Below are 25,904 nucleotides of genomic sequence, written 5' to 3' on the forward strand. Positions count from 1 at the left end.
ATAAGGTAATTATTTCCCAGATTGAAATTCTCTCCCTGCCTCCTGCAAGGCACCCGCGCCAGCTGGCACCGCCAGGATCGCGGGGGAGCTGCGTCCCGCAGCGCTGTGTCGCTCCTGAGCGTGAGATGCCGGCCCAGCCCTGGCTTTGCATAACCCTTGTTGGTACCAGTCGCTTCACACAGAAGCTGGGGCTGCCGGGCAAAGGGAGGATTGCATCAGCCAGAACTGGGTTTAAATTCTGTCATCTGTCCTGTACTTAAACATCCCAGCAGTGCGCTTGAAAGAAACAGAAGAAAATGTGTTTGTGCTGGGACTTACCAGCGACCACTTTTAGAAGAGTGAAGGATATTGAGGTACTAGAGTGAGTTGAGAGAAGGGAACGGAGCTGGTGAGGGGCTGGAGCACAACTGTGATGGGAGCGGCTGAGGGACCTGGGGGTTCAGCTGGAGAACAGGAGCTGAGGGGAGACCTTCTGATCTCTGAACTGCCTGAAAGGAGCTTGGAGCCAGGGGGGTCGGGCTCTGCTCCCCAGGAACAAGTGCCAGGAGCAGAGGAAACGGCCTCAAGTTGCACCATGGGAGCTTGAGGTTGGATGTGGGGAACAATTTCTTCCCCAAAGGGCTGTGGGGCATTGGAACAGGCTGCCCAGGGCAGTGCTGGAGTCACCATCCCTGGAGGGTTGGACAGACGGACATGAGGTTCTCAGGACATGGGGCAGTGCCAGGGGTGGGGGAACGGTTGGACTCGGTCTTGTGGGACTTTTCCAACCAAACTGATTCTGTGATTCTAAGGAGCAGAGGCTCCTGTCTCCTCCCAGAGTGCAGTGTTGATCTAAGATGGGACTGATGAGCGGTGTGAGCACAACTCCCGCGTCCTCACGGAGGAAGGGCCCTCGATGGCTCTGGTTGTGCCCCGTGGTAGCAGTGACGGTGATGAGCACCAAGGTCAGCCCTGGCTCCTGGAGGCGCACGTTCCCTCCTGTCTGACACGAGAACGGTTGTACAGAAGAGCCGTCACTGCTCGTTGGAAATGTTGAACGAGCTGTAGTTGTGCACTGCAGGCTGCTCCATGCTGGTGTCTGCAGCTGGAGCAGCGCAGGGCCCGGTGCTGTCTCTGCGCCCATCCCAGCGCTGGGGAGGAGCCGCTGCTGTCCCCTCCCAACACTGTCACTAGTGTCATTTTAGAACTTAAGATAGCTTTGCCAAACTGCTTCTAATCTTTCAATTTCTCCCCTGTTCCTGATGCAAGGAATTGTGGCAACGTCTTCTGCTCCAGCTGCTGTAACCAGAAGGTGCCCGTTCCCAGCCAGCAGCTCTTTGAACCCAGCAGAGTGTGCAAGTCGTGCTACAGGAGCTTGCACCCCAGCGGCTCCAGCCTGGACCTCGAACTGGAGAAGCCCATCACTGCCACCTCCAACTGAAGGCGCAGCGGGGAGCAACCGCGGCTCCTGCCGAGGGACACGTGGGGTCTCGGGGGACAGGAGGACGCAGGGGCCGCGCGCTTTGGAGGTTGGGGCGCGGAACACAGAGCTCCAGGACGTACCGCTGGATCATGGGATTCTCCTTTTCCAGCTATTCCCCGTTTCCTTTCTGTCCTATCTGTGTGTATGTGTCTGCGCGCGCGTGTGTGTATATATATAATAATATATATATGTTTGTTTGCTGGAAGATTGTAGAGGTGGGCAGGGAGCTGGCGCCAGAGCCAGATTCCCTCTTGTGTTTCTGTCCCACTGCTGAACTGTTGCAGACAGAGCGCTGCGGAGGAAAGGAGAGGGGTCAGTCCAGCCCGCGTGCGAAGCGTGAATCCTTTAGCGTCAGTGCTAGTGCTTTCAATCACTCCTTCCCAACAAGAAACTGCTGTTTGGGAACCTGTTGCTGCTAGAAGAAATGGGAATCTCCTTCCCAAAAGAGCACTCTGCCTCTCTGTTCTTAGAGTGGGCTTAGTTACCCTGGCTGCGTGACGGGGAATCGATGGCGGGTTCCGAACCCCACAGATGCCAGCGAGGGGGCCGGTTGCCATCGGCTCCGAGCAAGGGCACGGGGACGAGTGGGGACGGTGCTGGCTCCGGAACAGGAGTGCCTGGTGGCCAGAGGGGACGGAACAGGTGGCCGAGCCCAGGTGGGTGTCACGCTGGCGCCTCCCTCTGAAGTTCTGTGCACACAATTCATCATTTAAAACTGAGTGGTAAAGTGGAAGACGCCTGACTTCTGTCCGTGCCCCATCTGCAGGGGGGTTTGCTGGATGCGAAGCTACTTTTGGAGCAGTGCGCTTGCCGTGGTCCGTACAGACAGACTGTCCAAAGCACCGAGCGAGCGGCCGTGAGGCGCTGGGGCCGGGTCGGGTGCGGGGAGCGCGCTGGTGCCCGTCGCTCCTGGGGCGGCTCCTCCTTTTTCAGTCTCTATTCAAGATTCTCCACATAGGAAAAACCGACCTGAGGATTTAATAGAGACCTGAAATACATTGTGGATTCCCCTTCTTCCCCCTGCCCCAATCTGAGTCGCTTTTCAAGTCACCTCATTAAAGTGTGAATCTCTTGAATATGTTTTTAAATGAGTGTTAGGTACTCAGCCCCTTTTGGATAGAGCCTGCTTAGCGCAAGTTGGCGAGGAGGAAACGGAGATCCCGCGTCGCAGCGTGTTACCAGACAACGTTCCAGCTTCTCGTGTGATATTCCCAACAATCCTGCTGGAGTATCAGAGACCTCCAGATCCAAAAGCTCACAATCTAAGAAACCTTGGGAAAGGAGCACTGCCCTTCCTCCGAATGTCCCATCGCATCATCCAAAGCGAGTATCACACAGAGAAAACCATCTCAGAATATTTATTAGGTCTGATGGGGAAACGTCAAGGTGTTTTATTTTTGACTTGGAACTTCCCACACCCTTTGCGAGGATCGTTACGCTGCTGAAGAGTCACAAGACAAAACGGAACGTCCGGGAGGCTGGTTGAGCGGAACAGCCCCGTCCCACGGGAAGGGGCTCTGGGGACGCATCTCGGGGCCTCCCCTGCTTGTGGGTCTGGAAATGCTCTCAAACCATCAGGAGGGAGAAGCAAAGAGAGAACCGGGTGTGCATCGGGTTGTGTGCAGAACCATTTGTTCCTAACCCGGAGTAGCGGGTGTTGCTGTCGGTGTCGGCGGGGGCGGCTGGAGCAGGAGGGTCCGGGGGCGATGGGGTTTGGCGGGGGCGGTTCCGCGCACGGACCGCGGGGTTTGTGGTGCAAATAGTCAAGAATAAGTCTAAGATTCTGCAGTTCCTAGTGACAGGTGCCAAGAGGTTACGATACGGGTTTTGGGGTCTGTGATGTACAGTGTGAATAAATGCTTGCAGCTCTTAGTCTTTTTTTGATCGATGAAGCACTTTTTTATTAATATTATTTTTCTTTGTATGTAAAGGAGGAACCAGTATCTCTCCATAGCTGTGTATATAACCCCTCTCTCCTAAAGAGAGTAAAGTGCTCCTATATTTTTCATTTTTGTCAAAGCGAGAAGTAAATACTTTAGAATTGTTAAATATATAAATAAAAGTGAATAAAGTTTAGACTTTTGCATGGGAGCATTTGCTAACACACTTTCTCATTTTTTATTCTCCTCCTCCCCGTCCTTCGTAGGGGATGAATTGGAGGTTCAGCAGAAGCACCGAGGCCTTTGAGAAGTGCGGCCCCTCGCTGTGTCTTTGCAAGGAACGGTCTGTTGCTCCTAAACTTAGAAGAAAACGCGTTAAGCGCAGTTTTGCTGGGGCAAGAGTCCCAGGGAGGCGGAGGAGACACGAACCACATGTCCCGTCAGTGCAACCCGCGTGGTTTGGTGAGGTTGGCCCAGATGTGGGGGTGGCCCTTCCCCTGCGCAGCGCTCCCCTCTCCTTGGCACCTTCTGCCTTATTTAAATGCTGGATGGCGGAGCCGCGACCCTTGGGGAACAAACCCAACTCACTCAGGTTTAACATCTTTTAATCTTCTCCCAGAGGGTGTGAAGCTCAGCTGCGGTTTGTCTGGCACCCAGGTCTGATTCTTCTCCTTTTCCCCGTTTCAGCCCCTTGGCTGCGCGTGCTCCCATCACATACACCATTCAATCAGTTCCTTCTTTTCTGCCATATTTGAAATTGAGAGTGAGAATTTTCCCTGAATTCTCAGGGAGACCGAACTGCTCCGTGAGCAACTGGGAGTTATTTTGGGACAGGCCTGTTCTAATCACAAGACATTGTGCCAAATTGCTTTATGATCTCATGGTATTTATTTTATCAAATAGAAGCGCAGATTCTGGGCAGAGCTGAGACCACAGCTGGTGGGAGTATTTACAGCTTCAAGAATAAAGAAAAGCATATATAATATTTGTCACTATTAAGAACATGCAAAGGAACAGCAGGTTTTCAGTTATACCCCACAATCTGATTGTGTGACTTTGAAGTGTTATTTGCGGGGCTGCAGATGTTACCTGCTCAGGGAACCCCCGGACACCGCGCTGCTCAGGGGTCGCTGCTTCAGAAACACCGAGAGAACCCCACAGGTCCCCTCGCTGGCGGAAGCTGAGAACTTCTTGCCTCCCCCACGGGTGACGGTCTCACATCGGGCACAGTGGCCCGGCAGCCCTGCAGAGCAGCCCACAGCGGGTGTGGGTGGGAGCTCCTTTCCCAGTGACCGGTTCTTCAGAATGAATCTCCTTTCCTCTCCTGTTGCAGCTCAAACCGCTGCGAGCCCGAGGGCAGAGCGGCGCTGCTGTCCTGGTTTGTAGGCCCAGTGCTGCCTTACACACCTAAAACCACCTTCTGACATGGAGACGATTTGTGCGGCGTAATGGGAGCCTTGCAAATGGTCAATGAAATAGAACAAGGGCAAGTGTAGAGTCTTGAATCTGGGCAGGAGCAACCCCAGGTTCCAGTGTGAGTTGGGGAATGAGCTATTAGAGAGCAGTGTAGGGGAAAGGGACCTGGGGGTCCTGGGGACAGCAGGGTGACCATGAGCCAGCACTGGGCCCTTGTGGCCAGGAAGGCCAATGGTACCTGGGGTGGGTTAGAAGGGGGTGGTCAGTAGGTCAGAGAGGTTCTCCTGCCCCTCTGCTCTGCCCTGGGGAGACCACAGCTGGAATCTTGTGTCCAGTTGTGGCCCCTCCGTTCCAGAAGGACAGGGAACTGCTGGAGAGAGTCCAGCGCAGCCACCAAGATGCTGAAGGGAGTGGAGCATCTCCCGTGTGAGGAAAGGCTGAGGGAGCTGGGGCTCTGGAGCTGGAGGAGAGGAGACTGAGGGGGGACTCATTCCTGGGGATCAATATGGAAAGGGGCAGTGTCAGGAGGATGGAGCCAGGCTCTTCTGGGTGACAACCAGTGACAGGACAAGGGGCAATGGGTGCAAACTGGAACACAGGAGGTTCCACTTAAATGTGAGAAGAAACTTGTTGGGGGTGAGGGTGTCAGAGCCTGGCCCAGGCTGCCCAGGGAGGTTGTGGAGTCTCCTTCTCTGCAGACATTCAAACCCGCCTGGACACCTTCCTGTGGAACCTCAGCTGGGTGTTCCTGCTCCATGGGGGATTGCACTGGATGAGCTTTCCAGGGCCCTTCAACCCCTCACATTCTGGGATTCTGTGAAATGGTTTTGGTGGCTGAGGAACAAGAATCTTTGAGAAGCGAGGGCTCCTGCTCCCCAGATGGGACAGTCCCAGCGCAGCCTCTCCCGGTCAGTGGCACAGGAGTCGTTCAGCTGATCCCACAGCAGTGAATTGAGCGCAGCTTAACAACAGGGCTGGGGTGTTGAGGTGGCAGCGTGAGGGACGTGAACCCAACCAACAGCTCGATATTTGGTGGGGAAGGGGCAGGAGGGGGAACGTCTGCGCTGCTCCAAGGGCTGTCAGCGGGACGGAGCCTGTGCTGGGGGAGGTTTGGAGCTGCTGGGCGGCCACAAAGGGCAGTGGCCACACGCAGGAGAGCTGAGCAGACTCAGAGCCCATAACAGATGGGGCTGTGCAGACACTGTGTGGTGATTCTGCAGTTGTCCCTCCAGTAGATCCTGAATTACTGAGCACAAGGTTTTGAGAATACTGGGTCCAGAGTCAAAGTTGGTGTTTACTGGGCTGTGCTGGAGGAAACACTCAGGAACTGCGGGTTCTCTGCAGGTTCCACACCGTCCTCCCTGGGTGGATCCCACTGCCGCATCTCGAACCGGCTCCATGGAGTTACCTGGCTGGGTTCAAAAGCAAAGCAGCAACCGCGGCTCTTTTTTGGGTTGTGAGCAAGGTGGGAGGTGCAGCCTGTGCTCACGCAGCTCCATCCTGGGGGGTTCCCCAGGGACAGACGCGCGACCCCCAGGGCCACTCAGCACGCGGGGCTTTGGTCACAGCTCAGCTCCGGTTTCTGCTGGAGAGGATCCACCAGCACTAGAGCAGGAAGAGAACCGTGACCTTTCCACACAGCCGCGTCGTACAGGGTCTGTCTGTCTGTCTGTAACACTGACGGGCTGGTTCCTGAGCAGAGGAATCACTGGTTCCCATCCCGTTTTCCCCTCTGACATCGGAGCTCAGATCGTTGCATTTCGGCATTCAAGTTTTCCATATTCTTCAGACTTCCAACTTCTTAAAATGCTGCCAAAGTTTTATCTTCCTATTTAACAAATAATACATTTTTTTTTAAACCAATCGCCCATAGTTATGTTGTTACCTTGCATAATTACTTCAAGAACATTAAATGCTTTAAAACACGCGAACCTGTCGGAGCAGAGAGCGGTTTAGCAGCAGCGTACGGCGTTCGACCCTCGTGCTGACCAGTTTGTAACAGCATTCATTCTGCTGTAGCCTCAGTGAATATTTAGGGCTTAATAAATGTGTCATTTTCCTACACGGTGACAATTGTACAGTCCCTTGTGTTTTCTGTATCGGTGCATCTGCAGGACTCCCAGTTCGCAGGGTGTGTTTTTAGGTAAATTAGAGTTCATATATTAGGAAAGAATAATTCCATTATTTAAAAGCCCCATTGATGGACTTTGCTGCCATCACTGATTTTGGAGCCACATCCTGATTTATACACAGCACACCAGGTTCAGGCGCTTTGCCGCCTGTAGGGCCTTTGACACCAACCACGCACAGTGATGCGCGAGATTTTTCAAGCCCAAATGTTATTTATCCACTGAACTGCACGTCAGGGATGGGGAAACGATCGAACCCTTCGGTCAGGTCTGGGCAAACGGTGCTTGTGCGACTGGAGGGAAGTTCCGCTTTGATTCCCACTGACTTCATTCTATGATTGTTTTACTTCTGTTATTAGCAGCTTTTTAATGACTATTCAGGCATTTGCTGTGGGGGAGGATTGCTGCATTTCAGTCTAAAATTGATGCCAGAATTGACGTCGACACAAAGTGCAGCAGCATGAGGACACGCGTAGGAATGAACACGTGTTCTGGAGGACACAGAGAATACAAAAAGCTTTCTTATTAGAAATTAAGAAAAATATTCTTTTTTTATTTTAGTCCAAACTTGTACAGTTTCGATGTCATTAAAATCACCTCCTCCTTGTTTGAGAGCTTGAGCTCGTTTGAGACAAGGGAGAATGTAAAAGGGAAAACCAAAAGCCAGACTAAGCCGTGCCCCTGCCTCCCCTGCTTGGAAAGCGGGAGGGTGAACATGGAAAACGGTGTTTTTCTGTATTTAATTAACTTCAAGCCATTTGCAGATTGATTTTTTGTTAGTTTTTTCTATAGAAAGAACAGCACTTGGCACTTGAAGAGCTGCTTCTTGAAGTCCTTCTCTGCCTTTGAGCACTTAGTCTTGGCCTAAAATGTGGTGAGGAGATTTCAGTGTCCCAGGCTGGGCTGGACGGTGTATCTGCGATGGGTAAAGAACCGGCTGGACGGCCGGGCCCAAAGAGTTGTGGTGAACGGAGCCACATCCAGTTGGTGGCTGCTCACGAGTGGTGTCCCCAGGGATCAGTACTGGGGCCGGTTCTGTTTAATCTCTTTATCAGTGACCTGGATGAAGGGATCAAGTGCACCCTCAGTGAGTTTGGAGATCACAGGGGGCACAAGGAGCAGATTTCAGCCGGGAGCAGGGGGAACTCCAGCAGGATTGGGTCTGGCCCCCGCTGCAGTGTCCATACCACGTCTGGAATACGCGGATGTTTTAGGCTTGCGACCCACCTTCTCCTCCCTGCGGCGGGTCAGGGTCCCCGAACACCAGCGCACTGTCCGCCAGCACCGCCCCGTCCTCGTAGCTCCCGCTCCGCAGCTCCACGGCCACCGGGCACAGCTCCCGGCTGCACCACCTGAACGGAGGGTGCCGAGGGTTCGTCACGGCCCCGTGATGCTGACAGAGCTGCTTTCAGCCAGGGCAGCACAAAGCAACCCACTCAGGATGTGGTTCGTCACCACCTGGGATGGCATGGGGCTTGGGTCTCACCATGACAGCGCAAAGCTGCTGCACGGCACCAGAAACACAAGAAATCACCCAAATGGGTTTGGGCAGGAGGGGGGTTGTTCTTACCGCCGAGCAGCCGAGATGTCTGTGGAGGCAGCACCGGACCGAGCCGCGTGTTCTGTTAGAAGAGCTCCTGTGGAAGAGGAGGAGGCGTCAGCATTCCCGGGCTCCAGCCAGAACAGCAAAGGCTCCTGAAAAGTGGGTGGTGGTTCCTGGTGGCCACTCGCCAGCTGAGCTGCCTCGCTCTGAGGGAAGATGGGGGCTGCATTTGCTTTAAAATTCCATCTTTAGCCCCAGGGTGGGAAGGAAAAGGCCCTGGGGGTGTTGGTGACAGCAGCTGAACATGAGCCGGCGTGTGCCCAGGTGGCCAAGAGGCCACCAGCATCCTGGCTGGTACCAGGAACAGTGTCGCCAGCAGGACTGGGGAAGTGACTGTGCCACTGTACTCGGCACTGGGGAGGCCAAACCTTGAATATTGCGTTCAGTTTTGGGTCCCTCGTCATAAGAAGGACGTTGAGGCACTAGAGAGAGTTGAGAGAAGGGAACAGAGCTGGTGAGGGGCTGGAGCACAAGTGTGATGGGAGCGCCTGAGGGACCTGGGAGGTTCAGCTGGAGAACAGGAGCTGAGGGGAGACCTTCTGATCTCTGAACTGCCTGAAAGGAGCTTGGAGCCAGGGGGGTCGGGCTCTGCTCCCCAGGAACAAGCGCCAGGAGCAGAGGAAACGGCCTCAAGTTGCACCAGGGGAGGTTGAGGTTGGATGTGGGGACCAATTTCTTCTCCAAAGGGCTGTGGGGCATTGGAACAGGCTGCCCAGGGCAGTGCTGGAGTCACCATCCCTGGAGGGCTGGACAGACGGACATGAGGTTCTCAGGACATGGGGCAGTGCCAGGGGTGGGGGAACGGTTGGACTCGATGATCCTGAGGGCCTCTTCCCATCAATGATTCTATGATTCCCGGTCTGAAATCCATCATTTGTGTCTTTCCCCGTACCTGCATAGATCCTGGCCAGGCTGTAGGAGAAGTCTCTTGCCGCCAGCTCCATGGTCACCGACCCCTTGGAACCAGCTCCCTGCACGAACTGCGCCAGCCGGCCGATGGCATCGTGCATCTGCTTCACGGCGGGTCCCAGCTCCGCGGTGCTCGCAGCCAGCTCCAGTTTCTTCTGCAAAGAAAACAATCACAGGAAAAAATTACAGCGTATTTACCTTCCATGAGGAAACAGGGCTGGTGAAATCCCGAGCACACCCAGCAATCACTAACAAGAAGCGTAAACCGAGGCAGCTGTGACTTGCGCAGCTGGAGCGGGAAAGGGGAGGTTGCCAAAAGGGAACTTGCAGCCTTGTCCCAAGGATGGAGAATTCCTGTGAGCCGGACCCAGCGCATTGCGGCTTGTGCTGCTTGTCCAGCTGCAGGTGGGGACCAGACCGCATCCCCAGTTCTCTCTGATTGCACACCTGTATCTGCTTCTAATTACTTGACATCCTTGGTTTTATATTTTCACTTCCACAGGGATGCTAGAGCAGCGTCCAGGTAGGAAAACAGACTCAAAGGAGCTTTTCTCTGCAAGTCGTGTCAGCGGGAAAGGCCCCAGGACCGCAGCGTCTCTTACAACATCCAACCCTGTGTGTGCAGAACTGAAGGATTACCTTGGACAGAAGCAAAACACAGCACCGTTTAAAGTAGCATAGCAGGAGGGAGGAGGTGCTTTCTGTTAATTAATCTCGTCTGCAGGTTATTTATGAAGCTAAAGCCTCTAAGTATCTGCGGCGCAGAACCAATTTTGTACGGTTTTGAGGCTTTCGGGGCTCAAGTGATCACGCAGTTCCTCCTGCTGGTGCCTGAAAACACAGCTGATCTGCACAGCAGGGCTCCGGGGGCACCAGCTGAGCCCAGTTTGGTTTCCTGCAGCACGTCTGTGCACGACACCTCCTGCCTCCCCATCGCCCCGCGCTCGCTGGCTGTTAGCGCAAGAAGAACACGATCCTCAAAGGATGCTGGTCTGTGCTTAAGGCAAGGCAGTTCATAAGTACTCACAGCTTACGCTTTACGAATACGAACACATCGTCATTCAAGCGGGTCTGGCGCCAAGATAAAGTCCAGAGAACCCTCCAAGCCCATGGAATGCTAATGACATGCTTTACAAGTAGCTGGAAGCTTGTTGCTAACGTGGGTCAAACCCCGTGAAGGCACAAACGTGTTCCCAGCTGCACTAGGGACGATGCTCCAGGGATGATGCTCAGGGATGATGCTCAGGGATGATGCTCCAGGCAGAGCAGCTCCTGGTTTCTCCCATGCATTCCTGTGGGTGCAGCTGAGGGGAGGGACACGCACACGGCATCGCCGTGCCGGCTGTACAAGTATTTACTGAGATCACCAAAAGAGCCTTAGAGCTTCGGTATTTCTGATTCCTTCATTTTTTTACTGAGGAATTTTAAGATGCCGCTTGTTTGTTGCTCTCTCGAGCTCCCAAGCTGTCAGAATGATTTTGACTTCAAGAATAATAATGAGTATTTAAAAATGCAGCAACAGGGAGAACATCCAAAACAGGCCTAGAAGCACAACTCTCATATTAATGCATCAAGTAAATCCACAGCTGCACTTTAATAACCTCAATTTATTTCCTGCTGTGTTAAAATTGTGGTTATGGTCTGAAAAGGACCTGAAAACACTATCATGTGTCTTAGATTGTACGTCTGATTTACAGTTGGAGTTGCAGCCCTTATTGATGCAAGAGACGGTCGATTGCGAGCTCTGCAGGACCGGCGTTCAGGAGCAGAGCCGTACGGGGATGAACCAAATTTAATCTGAAGTGACTAGAATGCAATAATCAAATAATTCCCCGGTGCTATTTTAGAGTCACTTTTCAGACTGTAATTGAATTCTAAAGTACACCCAGTGCTCTGGCTCCAAATTCCAGCTAATAAAAGTGTAGTATAACATGAACCGACGGTCCCCGTGCAGCCTCAGCCTGAGCTCCCCGCAGGGCTGGGCTGCATTCCAGGGCTCTCTCCCCCTTGCTCTTCTCACCACGCGTTCTCCTGCCACTCTGCAGACTGATTATTAACACAAAGTGGTTTAGAACAACCCTGCCTCTGGAGCAAGAACCCAAAAAATTCAGCTGTTCATCATCAAGTTGAGCAACGATGAGCAAGTTCTCCCTATTTCCCTTTTCCTGAGGATAACTACGGCGTTGGGGTCCTGCTCCTGGATCACAGCACCATCAGCGCTGGGTGTCCCACCAGCACGAGAGGCGATGGACACGGGACAAAAGCAGTGGGGTGGGGGGACCTACCTGAGCTAGGGCCTGCAGAGGACGAAGCGCTCTGCGGTGCTGACAAAGCGCCACTGCGGCTCTCTCCAAAAAGCCTGGCACCAGGCACAAACCCTGCCCAAGGAGAACCGCGATGGACAAACCTAAAATCAATGGTACGCGTTTTGTGCGCATCAATAAAAGGGAAATGGGCTGGAGCAGTAAAAAGCCCTTTATGACAGGATAAATTATTTCCTCGCTAGATGGGAAAGGTGTCTGAAATGAGGCAGACTCCCAGCGACCAAAAGCATTTGGAGACCTGGAGCTCAAGAAGCGAGATGGTTTATCACTTGATTCCAGTGCGGAAAGCCAGCGCGTTCCAGCCCGGTGCCGCAGAGGCGCTGCAGGAAAACCTCGCGTCTGCCTTCCCAGCGCCCGCCCGCGGCGAACGGGAGAAGCCTGGACAGAACGTCCAGGTTAAATTTGCCACGTGTGATGGGGGCAGCCAGAGCCGGTGCCCCCACTGCTCCCCACGGGCACAGCGGCACCCTCAGCGCGACAGGGACAGCAAACACAACGGCACGCACTGCAATTTAAACACTTAGAGTCACTGCTCGCTCGTTCACCTCCCAGTCTCATAGACAGCGGGATTTGGGGGAGTGCAAGAGCAATGATGAGCTTGCTAATTAATAAATCTCAATCCGTGGTGGTACTGCTGTGCAGGTAGCTGCTCTGAATCACGTTGCTGTGTTATTTAATGCTGCTCCGATTACCCAGTCGTTCAGAAGCCAAAGAGGCCCCTCGGCTGCACCAGCGAGGTGCTCAGTGACTGCAGGGTGGCACCTTGGGGGGGTTAGTTGATTAAATTAGTGTTAATTGTGAGCTTGTGGAGGCCGGCTTCTGTCCAAGTCATTTTTAGAGCCTGCCACCCACTCTGCTCCTCCCCTCCATTACCTGCAGCATCAGACTGAATCGCTTTTCATCAGAAGCTGGACCAGTTGCTTTCTAATTAGCAGGTGTGCTCAGTCCTGCATGAGCAGATTTGGCTTTCTTGTTTGGCAGTCAAATTGTTTAAGGTGTTTTTCCTTCCTGAGAAGCTGTAGGAGGTGATGGGAAGCAGACACCCGTCTGCAGAGATCAGAGGGGGCTCTGGGCAGAACGCAGCTGAGTGGGGGTTCAAAGGCAACACAAGTTGCCAAGCGCAGCCACTGGTGACAAATACTCAGACTCTTGGATGTGTTTGTGCAGTGACCCAGACATTTCCCTTCTGGTGGGGCCTGGGTGAGAAAGCGAAAGCTACGCCGAGTCAAAACCAGCACTGCAGATTCCCAGGATTCCCTCCCTGTATCTACACGAGAGTAATCTGGATTAATAACCTAATCCCTGAGAGAACACGCTCCGACACACCGACGCTGCCCTGCAGGCTGGTTCCTGTGTCCCTGCACAGGACACACCAAACCAGATGATGCTCATTTACCTTCACGAAATTCTGGGCTGCTTGCAACTCTCCACAACCACCTGAGCACCTTTAGAAGAGCTGCCTGTGGGTAGAGCCGCAGAACGGCGTATCTGAAGAGGCAGCAACGGAATTCCTTTGGTTCTTGCCATCTTTTCAGTGGGAATAAAAATAGGAAGTCATAATACCCTAATGAAGGTTTAATATTCAGTCTTGTGGTGTTTTTCCAGTTAAGAAAATTATTTAGATTCAGGAAGGTCACTCTTCAACATTAAAATTATACTTATATTGGTAGCTGTCATGAGGAACCCTGACAACACAAACCCCTTCACCGCTGAGATGAAAGTACCTGCGTTTTTCGCAGCACACAAGGATCCCAAAATGAACACGTCTTGCATTCTGCTTTTCTAAGTGCTATTTCAAAAGCAGAATTATGAGACACCTTCTGAACACTCGTCTAAAGCTTTCAATCTAGTATTCCCTCCCAGTCTCATGGCATAGACCCCTCTGATGTGGGCTCACCTGCACCGCGGAGCAGAACACGGCCAGCGCCTGGCCCTGACTCTTGGTGAGGGACCGCAGGACGTCCAGTGACAGGACGTTGGTTGTTCCCTCCCATATGGACAGCACCTGTGGGGCGGAAGAGCAGGAAGGAGCCTTTTGGAGCGACTGTGATAAAGAAAGGGGAATGTGAGGAAACGTTGACATGGCACAGCGCTATGGGATATCGAGGAAATCTCCAGAGATTTCCTTCCTCGCCACAAGCGACAAGGAGTGAGGAGATCCAGGGCCCAGCTCTGTTACTGAGCTCAGAAACAACTCCAGCACCAGAACAAACCCCTGGTGCTGCCTGGGCTCAGCAGGAGGCAAACTGGGGAATTGCTGCCACGCAGAAGCCAGGCCGGGCAGGACTGCGTTGTCCTTTGTGCATGACTTCAGCAGCCAACCACCGAGCACTGTGCAGGGGACTGGGTGACACACAGGAGCTGGTTCTGCTTCTCCTGCTGCTTTCTTACCAGGGTGTCACGGATGACGACCGGCAAGCCTGTGTCCTCCATGTAACCTTGTCCTCCAAAGCTCTCCATTGCCTCAATAACAACAGCAGAAGCCTGCAACACACAGAGAGCTGACGTGATCTGCATCGCACAACGGGAAGGGCGGCCAGAAACCTCTCACATCATGTAGCAGAGGCAGGCTGCTCATTACGTGCAGGAGGAGCAGCCCAGGGACTGAATAACACAGAGAGAGGACCTGCAGGAGCAGTCAGACCTTGGGAGAAGATCCAGGGAGGGACCGTCTCGACACAGTCCTCTCCAGGTGAGGATGAACCTGTGGTCTGCCTGGTACACGGCAGTAAGTGGCTCTAGTCCAGGGGAGTCTTTACCTTCTACTTGCCTATGGTGTGTAAGCTCCTGGGTATTTAAACCGAGGACAATCAGAAGAGGGACAAACCTGAAGTTAAGGCTAATGCTAAACTATTAACAACCTTCTATTTATTCATAACTACAGGAAATATATTCCCGTGGCTCAGTGTCCCACCTGGAGCTCGGGCCAGCTCAGCCATGCTCCTCTGCGCACAGGGAGCACCTCACAGAGCACTCGCTGTCTGCTCCATCAGCCGGCTGCTGTGCCGGGTCCCTCCAGAGCACAGAGACAAGTCTCCGACCCACAGACTCCAGCCTCGGGGCAGAGCACCGGTGTCCCCTGCTGTCACTGCCCTTGGCTGTGTTAATCTCTTCTCTTTCCAGCTCTGCTAACGTGCCACACAGCCCCACACCCGGCTCATCAAACTGCTTTTGTTCCGTACCTGCTTCCCAGTGTATAGTTTGGCGACCGGTACGAGCAGCCTCAGGAGATGCTGGTCTTCCTCACTTGCCATGTCGGTTTCTACAAGTCCAAGCAGCCGAACAATCTCCATAAGCAGAAGAAAAGCCCCTCGCGTCTGCACCTGCAAGCAGAGATGTGAGGAGCTTCACTGACAAAGATCTTTGACTTGGGCCAATTCCAGCCTGGCCTGCTGAGGTGTCAGGAGACAGTCCCAAAGGGATGCGCTGTACTCGGACCTGGGCACACGCCAGCCCTGCCCGTACAGACTCACAGCTTCAGAGACAAAGAACACTGACGGCCAAGGAACACGTATGAAATAACAAGGGTAGTCTAGAGCTGCCACTCCTGGACACTGCAGTCTCGTGCAGGGAAAGTATCACAGTATCACAGTGTGTTTGGGATTGGAAGGGACCTCAAAAGATCATCTAGTCCAATCCCCCTGCTGGAGCAGGAACGCCTAGGTGAGGTCGCACAGGAAGGTGTCCAGGCGGGCTTTGAATGTCTCCAGGGAAGGAGACTCCACAACCTCCCTGGGTAGCCTGTTCCAGTGCTCTGTTACCCTCACTGAGAAGAAGTTCTTTCTCAAATTTAAGTGGAACCTCTTGTGTTCCAGCTTGATCCCATTGCCCCTTGTCCTATCATTGTTTGCCACTGAGAAGAGCCTGACTCCATCCTCGTGGCACTCACCCTTTATATATTTATAAACATTAATAAGGTCACCCCTCAGTCTCCTCTTCTCCAAACTAAAGAGCCCCAGCTCCCTCAGCCTTTCTTCATAAGGGAGATGCTCCACTCCCTTAATCATCTTTGTTGCCCTACGCTGGACCCTCTCCAGCAGTTCCCTGTCCTTCTGGAACTGAGGGGCCCCGAACTGGACACAATATTCCAGATGGGGTCTCACCAGGGCAGAGCAGAGGGGCAGGAGGACCTCTCTCCATCTACTGACCACCCCCCTTGTAATACACCCAAGGATGCCATTGGCCTTCCTGGCCACAAGGGCCCAGTGCTGGCTCATGGTCACCCTGCTGTCCCCAGGACCCCCAGGTCCCTTTCCCCTACACTGCTCTCTAATAGGTCATGCCCCAACCTATACTGGAACCTGGGGTTGTTCCTGCCCAGATGCAGGACTCTACACTTTCCCTTGTTAAATTCCATCAGGTTATCCCCTGCCCAACTCTCCAGCCTGTCCAGGTCTCTGGATGGCAGCACAGCCTTCTGGCGTGTCAGCCGCTCCTCCCAGCTTAGTGTCATCAGCAAACTTGCCGATAGTACACTCAATTCCCTCGTCTAAATCATTAATGAATATATTGAATAATATTGGCCCCAGTACTGACCCCTGAGGCACTCCACTAGATACTGGCCTCCAACTGGACTCCGCACCATTGACCACCACTCTCTGGCTTCTCTCTTTAAGCCAGTTTGCAACCCACCTCACTACTCTATTGTCTAGACCACACCTCCTCAAGGGACAAGGCCATTTCATTGGGTCTCCATGGAGCCTCAGCAAAGCTCCTATCAGGCATAGAATCACAGAATGACTTTGGTTGGAAAAGCCCCTCAAGCTCATGGAGTCCAACCGTTCCCCCACCCTGGCACTGCCCCATGTCCTGAGAACCTCATCTTGTGTGTTCAACCCTCCGGGGATGGTGACTCCACCACTGCCATGGGCATCCAGGTCACAAATCCACAACCTTTGCAAGGACAGGAGAACACACATCTGATGGTCAACCTCTGAGCACCAGGACATGCAAGGTCCCTGACAGATCTCTTGCTGGGCAGTGTGCTTCCCTGGCAGGCTGTGACTTGGGAAGCACTGGGACATGGAGCTCTGTAGGAAAAGAGAAGATCTGGCCTTTCTTTCAGAGGTGGAGTTCTGGCCACAGGCTAAGAGATGCTGGGGTTTTAAATCATGTTTGACAAATGCTGACCACTTTCCCTCTCTCCCACCTCTCAAGAGGATTTTTAAATACTGCTTTAAAAACTTGCATGAACCTATTGCAGCCCCAAGGTGAGCATTGGTGTTACACCACTTAAGAAAAGAATGGTGGATGGGTAAGAGGAGAACTGTGTGCCATCTTTTTGAAGTTTCAGCAGGGGTGGGAATGTAGTGAGCTGCCACAGCTCAGTGTTGGGGCAAAGCTGTGAGACATTTGCAGTGAACGACAGCTCACGTGTGGAATTCCTCCCAAAGCCAGAGTGCCCATTTTTGCTGCTCTCTCTCTCACCGTTTGTGACATTCACACCTGGAGGCTGTACCCAAGCTCAGTGTCACGTGGTGATGAGCACTGTGCAGAACACGGTGAAGACAAACTTGTCTCAGACGCTAAAGTATATGGTGACTCCTCAGGAATTCTTCAAGCCCTCTGGGAACAGTGGGACCAGCCCATCCCCTGGTGCCTTGGCTATCAGGGAAGCTGGATGAGTCGGTATCAGTTTTGGACAAGAGCCTGTGACAGTTTAGGAGCCTGTGCTGTCATGCTTGGACTCTGATGCCACGACCAACTTCACGGCACACCATAGTAGGTGCACACATGAACCTTGGTGCTCCTCTCAGAATAGCTCCCAAGTAATCATTATTTAGGATAACCTGAAGTCCGGTGGAGAAGCTGGATCTATCACCAGATCAAACCCCACAAGAATACAGCAATTCCCTCGCTGCACACATCTCAGTGTAGCAGGAACAGCCTTCTCCATCTGGCTGAGCACATTAGCAGCAGAGGATCTCTGCCCTCTTCCCTGGCCAACAGATTCAGCTCCCGCAGCCTCACCTCCATCCGGGCCATCGTCTGCACGTGGAGCGGATGGTCCTTGAGGAGCTTCCCAAAGGCAACCCGCCGACGGGCATACTCCCTGCTCAGATTCATCATCCTAGAGAGAATACAGCCAGGGAAAGGAGTTAGACCAGCAACCTTCCACTTCTGAACTTTCCCTTCCAGCCAGCCCCGCTGGCAGAACCCAGCCCGGCTGCAGCACAGCAGCCCAGGTCACCCGCCCACGGGCCAATCTTCTCCAGCACCGCTGGATTCCAGCCCAGTGCCTGCAAAGGCCTCAGGACTGATGGGCTGCAGTGCTGAGCATCGCAAAGCCCCCTGTCCCAGGATGCTGCTCCTTCAGCTCTGCGGCGACCCATGTGGCCTTCACCTTCTCATGGAAGCTACAGCGGCAATGACATTGTGGATTCGTGTTATGTTCAGCATGTTGGAGATGGAGGCCACTCCACGACCTTCTGCGGAGATCTGAAAGCATCAAGGAACAATGGCTGACATAAACCTTTCGCACAGCCTCGGACACCGACACGTATCTAAGTGAAAGCTGTGTCACCAGGCAGATTGACACAGGCCGTTCACTCCGTCCTCGGGCACCACAAAGCTCAGCTTGCTCTAAAATAGGGCTGGCTCAGCCAAGTCTGTGGCACAACCAGAGAGGTGGCTTTGAAGTCCATGTCAGCATGATCAGTTCTGGTCCCTGCTGCTTGTTCCTACCTGCACGCCACACAGAACTGTCCCTCAGCTGGGTCAGTGCAGCTGCATTAGGGAAAGGACCAGCCTAAACTGACTTTTCTTTTTTCCTTCTGTTTTTCCTGAGTTCTTCTCAGCTCTGTCCCCCACACAGCCCCACTGGTGAAGGGTTCTGCGGAGTAAACAGGCAGCCACACAGGTGGAAGACAAGAATTTCTTCAAGTTGACATCACTGCCAAAACCCCCACGCTTGGTGCACGGTGCCAAACCACCCCATTCCCAAGCCAACAGTGAAGCCTTACGTACGAGCTGTGCTTCAGCTCCATTGAGCCACAGCTCCCCTGTTGCCATCTGCCGTGTGCCCAACTTGTCTTTCAGCCTTTGCACTTGGATGTTGTTCAGCTTCCCCTCCTCATCTCGGACCTTCAGGAAGAACAGGGACAGGCCGCTGGAACCCTGTGGCCATTAAAAAGGCGTGGAAAGAAAACTTCATGACAATGAAACTTGGAAGTAAAGGAATGCCCCTGCTCTTTCACCTGCTTCCCTTGTCAAACTGACCTGTTTTACACATCCTTCGGCATCCACTACCCTGGCCAAGGTTAATGCCATGTCGGAGTCAGCAGCTGATGTAAACCATTTAAAACCATAGAGACGGTAAGTGCCATCTGGCTGCTTTCTGGCCACTGTCTCGGTGCCGTTAGCTGCGTGAAAGGACAAGATCATCTTGGCTTTATGGGACCTTCTGTATCAATCAATGCTGATTTTATGGTTTAAGCAGCAGCTCTTTTAAGTCCCCCTTGCTATCAAGATAGAGTACGGCTTAGCTGCTAATCTCCTTCGTTGACCCTAGGTAAGAAATGCAGCCAGAGTTAAGTACTAGAAAGGAAATTCATTGTTTAACTGCGAGCCTTTCCAGCAGTCGCTCCAGACTAACAGCTGGTAATGGCAGCGCTTTGTAAGCAGAACGAACCTCGGTGTATAATCCAGTGCCTCCATTTCTTTAGCAGCTACCACTGCCAAGAACAGAGGGTGCTGCGGAATCAGGAGTCCTGCAGCGACGTGTGTCTTTCGCTCCACAGCTGACCCTTGCGCTTCTTCCACCAGGAAATCAACTGCAGCTTCAGCAGCTGCAGCTGACTCCCCTTCCACATTTCTGTCCCCACAGTGGAGCTCTGAGGTTTCCTGGCCCACCATGTTATTACTATTGTTAGCCAAGGAATAAAAGTTGAAGGCCAGGAACGTTTCTCAGTCTCAGCTAGGATGGGTCTGACTGTCACGCTCAAGGTTCAGATGAACAAGCTAGATATCAGTGTGTTATCTGTGCGAGGAGCACAGCTCTGCACCCGCCTGCGTGTACAGCATGCACCAGAGGACAGACACCGGGCCTTTTGCTGGTTAAAAGCAGAGCAATGCAGAGGACTTGGATGATGTCTGCTGAAGTTTCCTAAACCAGCTACTTGGCTTTGGAAGTGACTCCCACCCTTCATTTTCTCAGCTCTCGCTAACACGTCCAGCTGCTGCAGCGGCCACTTCCCACCTCGGAACACGTACCCACATCAGAGCCGCCCCTGCGCTCCGTCATCCACTGGCCAGAGGTCCAGAACTTTTTGGGGTCTCGGGATGTCAGATGGTCAAAAGCATTTTTCAGAGATCCAGGAACACCTAGTGACTGTGGGGAGGGAAAAGAAATTAAGATGATCATAATGTAGCAGATGAAATCAGACAGCTGCCGTAGCTAACACTGGGGTGTTGTAGGCTCAGAAGGGATGGTTTGCAAGCAGGCGAGCGGGGCACTGAGTGTCCTGCATCTGCACGTACTGTTGAGTCTGACACTGCCCGGCTCCTGCAGCACGGTGCAGACAGAAGGCACAGACTCGGGACACAAAAGGGGGTGCTGAGCAGCCTCACCCCCCTCGAGTTTCTGCACCGCTAGACATCTGGTCAGAGAGCTTTCAAAACAGCAAGCGTGCCAGGATACTGGCATACACTCATGTGTGTGGGATGTCACCAGCACCACGGAGCTGCAGGAAAGAGGCAGATTGACACAGGCCGTTCACTCCGTCCTCAGGCACCACAAAGCTCAGCTTTACCACTTATATGGTATCAAAATGGCCAGGGGTAGCTTTTCTCTGCACCTTGCATAGCCAGTGACATAGTGCAAAGGGTGTTGCTAAGATGCAAATTGTCAGACAGGGAGAGTGTTGCTAGCTTGGTTAATTTACATCAAGTATGGGTCTGGCCCAACACATTTAACTGCCACTCTACACAAGGAACAGGAAAACAAACTATCTCCTAGTAAAAACACACAGGACACCTTTCTAACTACCTGCAGTGGCGCAGGTTTCAAAGTCCTTATTGTCCACAGTGTTGTAAGTGAACATAAAAGCTCGCTTTGTAACTAAAGGAGAAAGGCAGCGGGCGGTGGAGCTGAGTTGCAGAGCAGGGAAGGGCTGTGCCCAGGGTCAGATCAGCGCCCCTCGCGCCAGCCCCTCGGCAGCGCTGCCAGGATGGCACTGTGCCCCAGGGACCACTGAGCTCCTACCTCAATGACTTTGGCTGCCCCATCAGTCATGGCCAGCGGACAGTTGAAACCTCCAGAAGAGCTTGAAAATAGGTACAGTTTGACAGCCTGATACATTCGGCTAGGAAGAAAAAAACCAAAAGAGAGTGAAAACAGGTTGTGCAGCAGTTCAACAGCAGGAGGGTAAAACACCCTGAGTAGGGAGAGAGGAACAAAATACAGCCAAAGCAGGTGAGAATCAGACCGCTCATTTCGGAGAGGGCAAAAACTCTTTTCTGCCAGGAAGAGAGAAGAGGAGCAGCAGTTTCTCGGTCCCACAGGGCTGCCAGCACGAGGCTGGGTGGAAGGCACTGCCCGCAGCTGGTGCACATCAGGCGCAGCTTTAAAAAATATGAACTGTGGGTCTGTCTCCAGAGGCTGGAATCCGATAAAACTGCAAGTAAAATCACAGCCCTTCAGCTGTGTTACAGATAACGCCTGTAAAGGTGGAGCAGTGCAGGGAACTGTGAGGCCCCAGAATCAGGAAGGTGACTTCAAAGAACATTATGATCAGCTGTAGGCCATTAGTCACAGCTTATCATCGCTGACATGGAACATCACAGCGGCCAGACACTGCCGGTCGGTACAGCAGTAGCTGTGCTTAGTCCATGCATCATCTGTTACCCATTATACAACACGAAGTTCAGTCCCACAAGATGCTGAATACGCCTGATAAGAATAAACAGGAAGGCCCCAAGTCATTCCCATTCTCCCCCAGTTACCTCCAGTTGGAGTATCTTCTCTCGTAGGCCTCAGCAATCAGCCCCTCTTCTGCTGCGATCTCCTTCATCCTCCTCCAGGCTGAGCAGGTGATGATGCGATCGACCCGCTGCCCCCAGGCATCGTACGGCCGAAACACGGGGGGGTTCCACTCGCATTCCCACGCCAGAGGTTGGATCTTGGTGAGCAGGCGGTTTCCAAATCTCTCCAAGTCCTGGTTCACCTCCTGCAGGACCTGTGAAGCAACAGCAAGAGCCTTCAGCACGGCCCTGGAAGGCGAGGAGCCTGGAAAGACAAAGGACGGACCATATTGTCCCACAGCGCTGGTGGTCTCTTGCCACCTGGCCCTTCCGTGTGTTCCACAACGTGGCAGGACAGCTTGTCTCAGCCTCTGCTGGCACAGCTGTGCTCAGCTGTCACTTTTTTTTTCCTAAATAGTATTTTCAAGTTCCTTTTGGCAGCATCTCTGAATTTTACAAAAGACAGAAGAGCTTTTGTATCAGGGCTGAGAATTGCACAGATGGACATGAGCAGGGGGGGATGGACCAGACAATCTCCAGGGGTCCTTCCAACCTCAGCCGCTCCGTGATTTACTGCTGGAGAAGAATGCCAGGGGAAGAGCTGCCAGAACCAGAAAGCCTGCGTGTATGCAGGAAAACATCCACTGGGCTCAGCACTTACCTATCAGGTCAGAAAAGTAGGGATGGCGCAATCATTTGAGCTTCAGCCTGGCACCCAGGGTGTCCAGATTCAAATTTCCAACCTGCATCCAGCTTCCGAAAGGCCCTGCATAAGGATTCTGGTGCCCTCCTCTCCGCCAGGCTGGGCAGACTTGGACGGGATGGTCTGTCTGTAGCTAATGGGGGTAACTGGGCCCCCAGAGGAGCAAGCCCTCTCAGATACCCGTTTAAGGTGACAGGAATTACCTCCTGCAAGTCCTCTTCCCTGTGGCCAAAGCCCAGTGAAGTTGCCTTAGACTCTGATAACCTGACTTACAGATGATTAAAATTGAGCCAGGTGGTACCAACCTCTAGCATTGTTGGGCTGTCATTAGCTTAAATACATCCAAGACTGCAATGAGGGTCACAGAAGCACCCGGGCTCCCATTAGAGTTCTTTACCCACTCAAGAGATGCTCATTTCCCCGATAAAACAATCATGGAGATGAATGCTGTATTTGCTGCACCCAAAATGGTGCAATTATAAAACGCAGTAATTTGCTGTTGATGAAATACAAACACCGCTTCTTCCGTTCGTGCCTCCCCTGTATTGACTTTTCATTACACGACATCCCCTGTGACTGATCCTCTCGTGGCTCTGCCGTTCAGCAGGTGTAATGAGGATCCAACACACGCTCTCCGCTTCATGCTCTGGAAGTCTCCATCCTCACACCAGCCCATTTTCCTTCAGGTGAACGGGGAAATAGTGTGAAAAATCACAAAACAAGCCAAAACCATGCATGAGAGCCCTGCCAGCCGGTACAGCTCACACCGCACTCCTGTTTGCTCATGGTGGAGCTCGGCTGGGGCAGGTGTGCGCCGCCAAAGCTTATTGTATCTCGACAACAATTTGAAGGTTGTTTTAGAGGTTTAACCTAAGAATTCAAGGTTAATGGACTTTGCTGATCTCTAAAGCACAAGAATCTTTCAACTGTTTACCTGGTAGTTTCTTGAGGGCAGAAGAATATGAGTCTACCACAAGTCTCTTGGCCAGCACACCACAGTGAACTCAAACTACAACCGTCCCTTCACCTCATCCACATTTTCTAGAAAATCCCAGCTACCCTCTCTGAGCTCATGCCCTGACCACAAAGACCCTTATAAACCACCGTGTTACCCACGTGGAGGGGTTTATTTCCAAAGAACAAAATCAGAGCTCCTACATCTGTGACTGCTGAACGTAACACACCTGGGTGCTCCAAAAAACACAGATAGGGATGTAGAGGGGGCACCTGTGAGCCATCAGGGTTCACACCACCACCCAACAGCATCTGTCTCCTCCACCTCATCTCCTTTGATGTCCCAGGGACAAACTGCACATTAAGAGTGCAAACAGATGATCCTTTATCTTAAAGGACATGTTTACAGGGGGATCAAAGACCAACAGATATCTCTCCAGAGTGCCCAGAAAGAGCAGGTGATTTCTGCTGTGTTCTCCAGAAATCACTTTCAAACACAGAAATCTTTTGCCCTATTCCAGGAAAACGTTTGTGTCACCACTGAACACAGGTGATTAGCACAGCGGGAATGCACCCCCAGCGCGGCGTCTGCTTCAGCGGGACACAGAAACACCATCCGTGGCCGCTCTCCTGGACAGGCCGGTGTTCACAGGCCGAGCAGCGGGCGCAGGGAGCGCTGGGCTCTCCTTCCAGCGCCAAGGCAACACTGCCCCGCTGGGACCGCGCACAGAAACGTAACACAGACACCGCTGATTCTCCAGCAGATTTTGCAGCCGCTTTGACTCTTTGGGGAAGGATCGGAGAGCAGCTCTCAACCTTGGCGAAAGACATCACCGATCCTTTTATTCTTCCGGACATCTGACGCACGCATCTTCCAAAGGTGCAGATGAGGAGCAAGATCTTCATGGCTGCACAAACACATGATCCTTTTCCCCAGCTTCTCTTCCGGCAAGAAGGCCGCAGCGCTGCTTTGAGAGGCGGCATTCTTGCCTTTCAGGACAGCTGTGCCAAAAGCAAGCTTGCAACGCTCTTACTACTTACTACCCCCTGTCTGCAAGGGCTCACAGACTTGGTGACCCAGCAGTGGCAGGAAGAGTGTCACTGAGAGCCACGTTTTGCCCCTCCGCTCATGTTTTGCAGATCATTACATGACTTGTGGAATAAATCACGGAGAGAGGTCACCCTGTGAGACCCGGTCCTTGAAAAGCTGGGATGTGTTGCGGTCCTTGGGGTGACAGCAGATGACGGTGAGATGAGCTGCTGCCTCCCAGAAGTTCCTGTAGGGCCAGACCTCACAGAGCAGAGATGCACAGCTCAGCGTCCCCCCCCGCCTTTCTGCACCCGATTCTGTGCAGAACCTTCACCCTCAGACAACCAACGCAGAAAAGCCAATGACCCGTGCTGAGAACACGCAAACCCCAGCAGGCCTTTGCATCCTCTTGAGCATTCAGCTGAAAACAGCCCCGTTCCCTCAGAAAGGAATTTCCTTAAAACCCCCCTTCCCCAGGCAGGGACCTTAGTTTTCTCCATTTTTCTGAAATTTCTTACTCTAGGTAGCAACAAGCACCCACATTGACAATCCCAAAACAACCCTCTTGTTGCAACACCCAGATCAGTCCCCAAAGTCCACCGAGCAATTTCTGTTTCTGTTTCTGTCCTGGCAGCATTTTTCACCCCTGCACTGTTTCAAAGACAACAAATTTCAAAGAATGTTGATAAATTCCCCCGAATTAAGCGTTCGAAGGCACAAAAGGGCTGAGATAAATGTTCAATCCACAGCGTTAAACAGTGACCTAGCCGGAATTGCGTGTACACACAGAAACACAAACATGCACGTCAGACCTGGGGAGGAAGGTGCGTTTTCAAGTAATTCCGGAGCAAAGCGTCTTCCAAATACTGGTTCCCAATCTCAGGCTGCTCTTGGAAGAGAGGCTCAGTTTCCCTCCTTGCAAGGGGCGTTTTTGGCTCTTCTAACCGTGGTTTCTCCCACATGCCGACCTGTTGCCCCTGCCCCGCGGTCGTGTTGACTCCTCTGGGCGCTCGGCACCTCTCCCCGCAGCGCCGCAGCTGCCAGGGCTTGCAGGTAGCGCTGGGTCCCCACCAAGGCAAGCGACGGGGAAACATGATCCTGCAAAGCCCCCGGCGTGCCACACGGCAGCTCGCACCCCCAGACCCTTCCCGGGTTGACAGCGGCACAAATCCTCTTTTGGTTTAATGTTGTGACGCTGTTCTTGAAAAATCAATTATGTCTTCTCCCCTCCCTCTGGGAGGGGCTTTCCAGCAGCTTGTTGTCAACGGAACTAGGGAAAAGGTTTTTGGAAAGAGATCAGAAAACGGCCTGGAGAAACACAAGCGCTCAGAACGCTCCCCTGGCAGCCGGGCAAACCTTCGTAACCAGTCCGACCAACATTCGCAAGGCTGGGGGAGCCAGGGCTTGTTCGCACCAGCGTCCCCCTGAATTGCCTGGGATGGTAACAGGGTAGAGACAAGGGAAAAAATACATTTCCTAATCTAAAGAATGACAAAGTGCTGGAAAATAGGAAAAAATAATTCAGGCAGGTTAT

At 52.8% G+C, this 25,904-nt stretch overlaps 2 protein-coding genes across 9 annotated transcripts in view; one reads left to right on the top strand and one right to left on the bottom strand.

Annotated features, from left to right (window-relative positions):
* The window catches only part of MTMR3 (myotubularin related protein 3), an 80,346-nt gene extending 76,793 nt beyond the window's left edge, over positions 1-3,553 (top strand). For all 7 annotated transcript variants that reach the window (XM_065851329.2, XM_071816245.1, XM_065851327.2 and 4 more), the window contains one exon: positions 1,249-3,553. In XM_065851329.2, coding sequence (XP_065707401.1) covers positions 1,249-1,420 — 172 coding nt within the window. In that variant the 3' untranslated portion in view covers positions 1,421-3,553. The remainder of the gene's footprint in view (positions 1-1,248) is intronic.
* Positions 3,554-5,496: 1,943 nt separating this feature from the next.
* On the bottom strand, positions 5,497-25,583 carry LOC136109105 (acyl-CoA dehydrogenase family member 11-like). 2 transcript variants are annotated; one of them, XM_065851506.2, is made up of 15 exons: positions 25,183-25,583; positions 21,666-21,898; positions 20,926-21,025; positions 19,935-20,052; positions 18,942-19,084; positions 18,690-18,839; positions 18,067-18,161; positions 17,694-17,793; positions 14,906-15,046; positions 14,115-14,207; positions 13,621-13,728; positions 9,383-9,554; positions 8,458-8,524; positions 8,115-8,239; positions 5,497-6,586 (listed from the first exon to the last, which is right to left on the bottom strand). In XM_065851506.2, exons 1-15 carry the CDS (start codon positions 25,462-25,464, stop codon positions 6,579-6,581), a joined length of 1,935 nt encoding a protein of 644 aa, XP_065707578.1. In that variant the 5' UTR covers positions 25,465-25,583; the 3' UTR covers positions 5,497-6,578. The 2 variants fall into 2 exon arrangements, with proteins under 2 accessions (XP_065707578.1, XP_065707577.1); XM_065851505.2 differs by lacking the exon at positions 5,497-6,586 and adding an exon at positions 7,406-7,946.
* Positions 25,584-25,904: the final 321 nt, after the last annotated feature.

Source organism: Patagioenas fasciata, chromosome 17 (genome assembly GCF_037038585.1).
Source record: "Patagioenas fasciata isolate bPatFas1 chromosome 17, bPatFas1.hap1, whole genome shotgun sequence".
Classification (NCBI taxonomy): Eukaryota; Metazoa; Chordata; class Aves; order Columbiformes; family Columbidae; genus Patagioenas; species Patagioenas fasciata.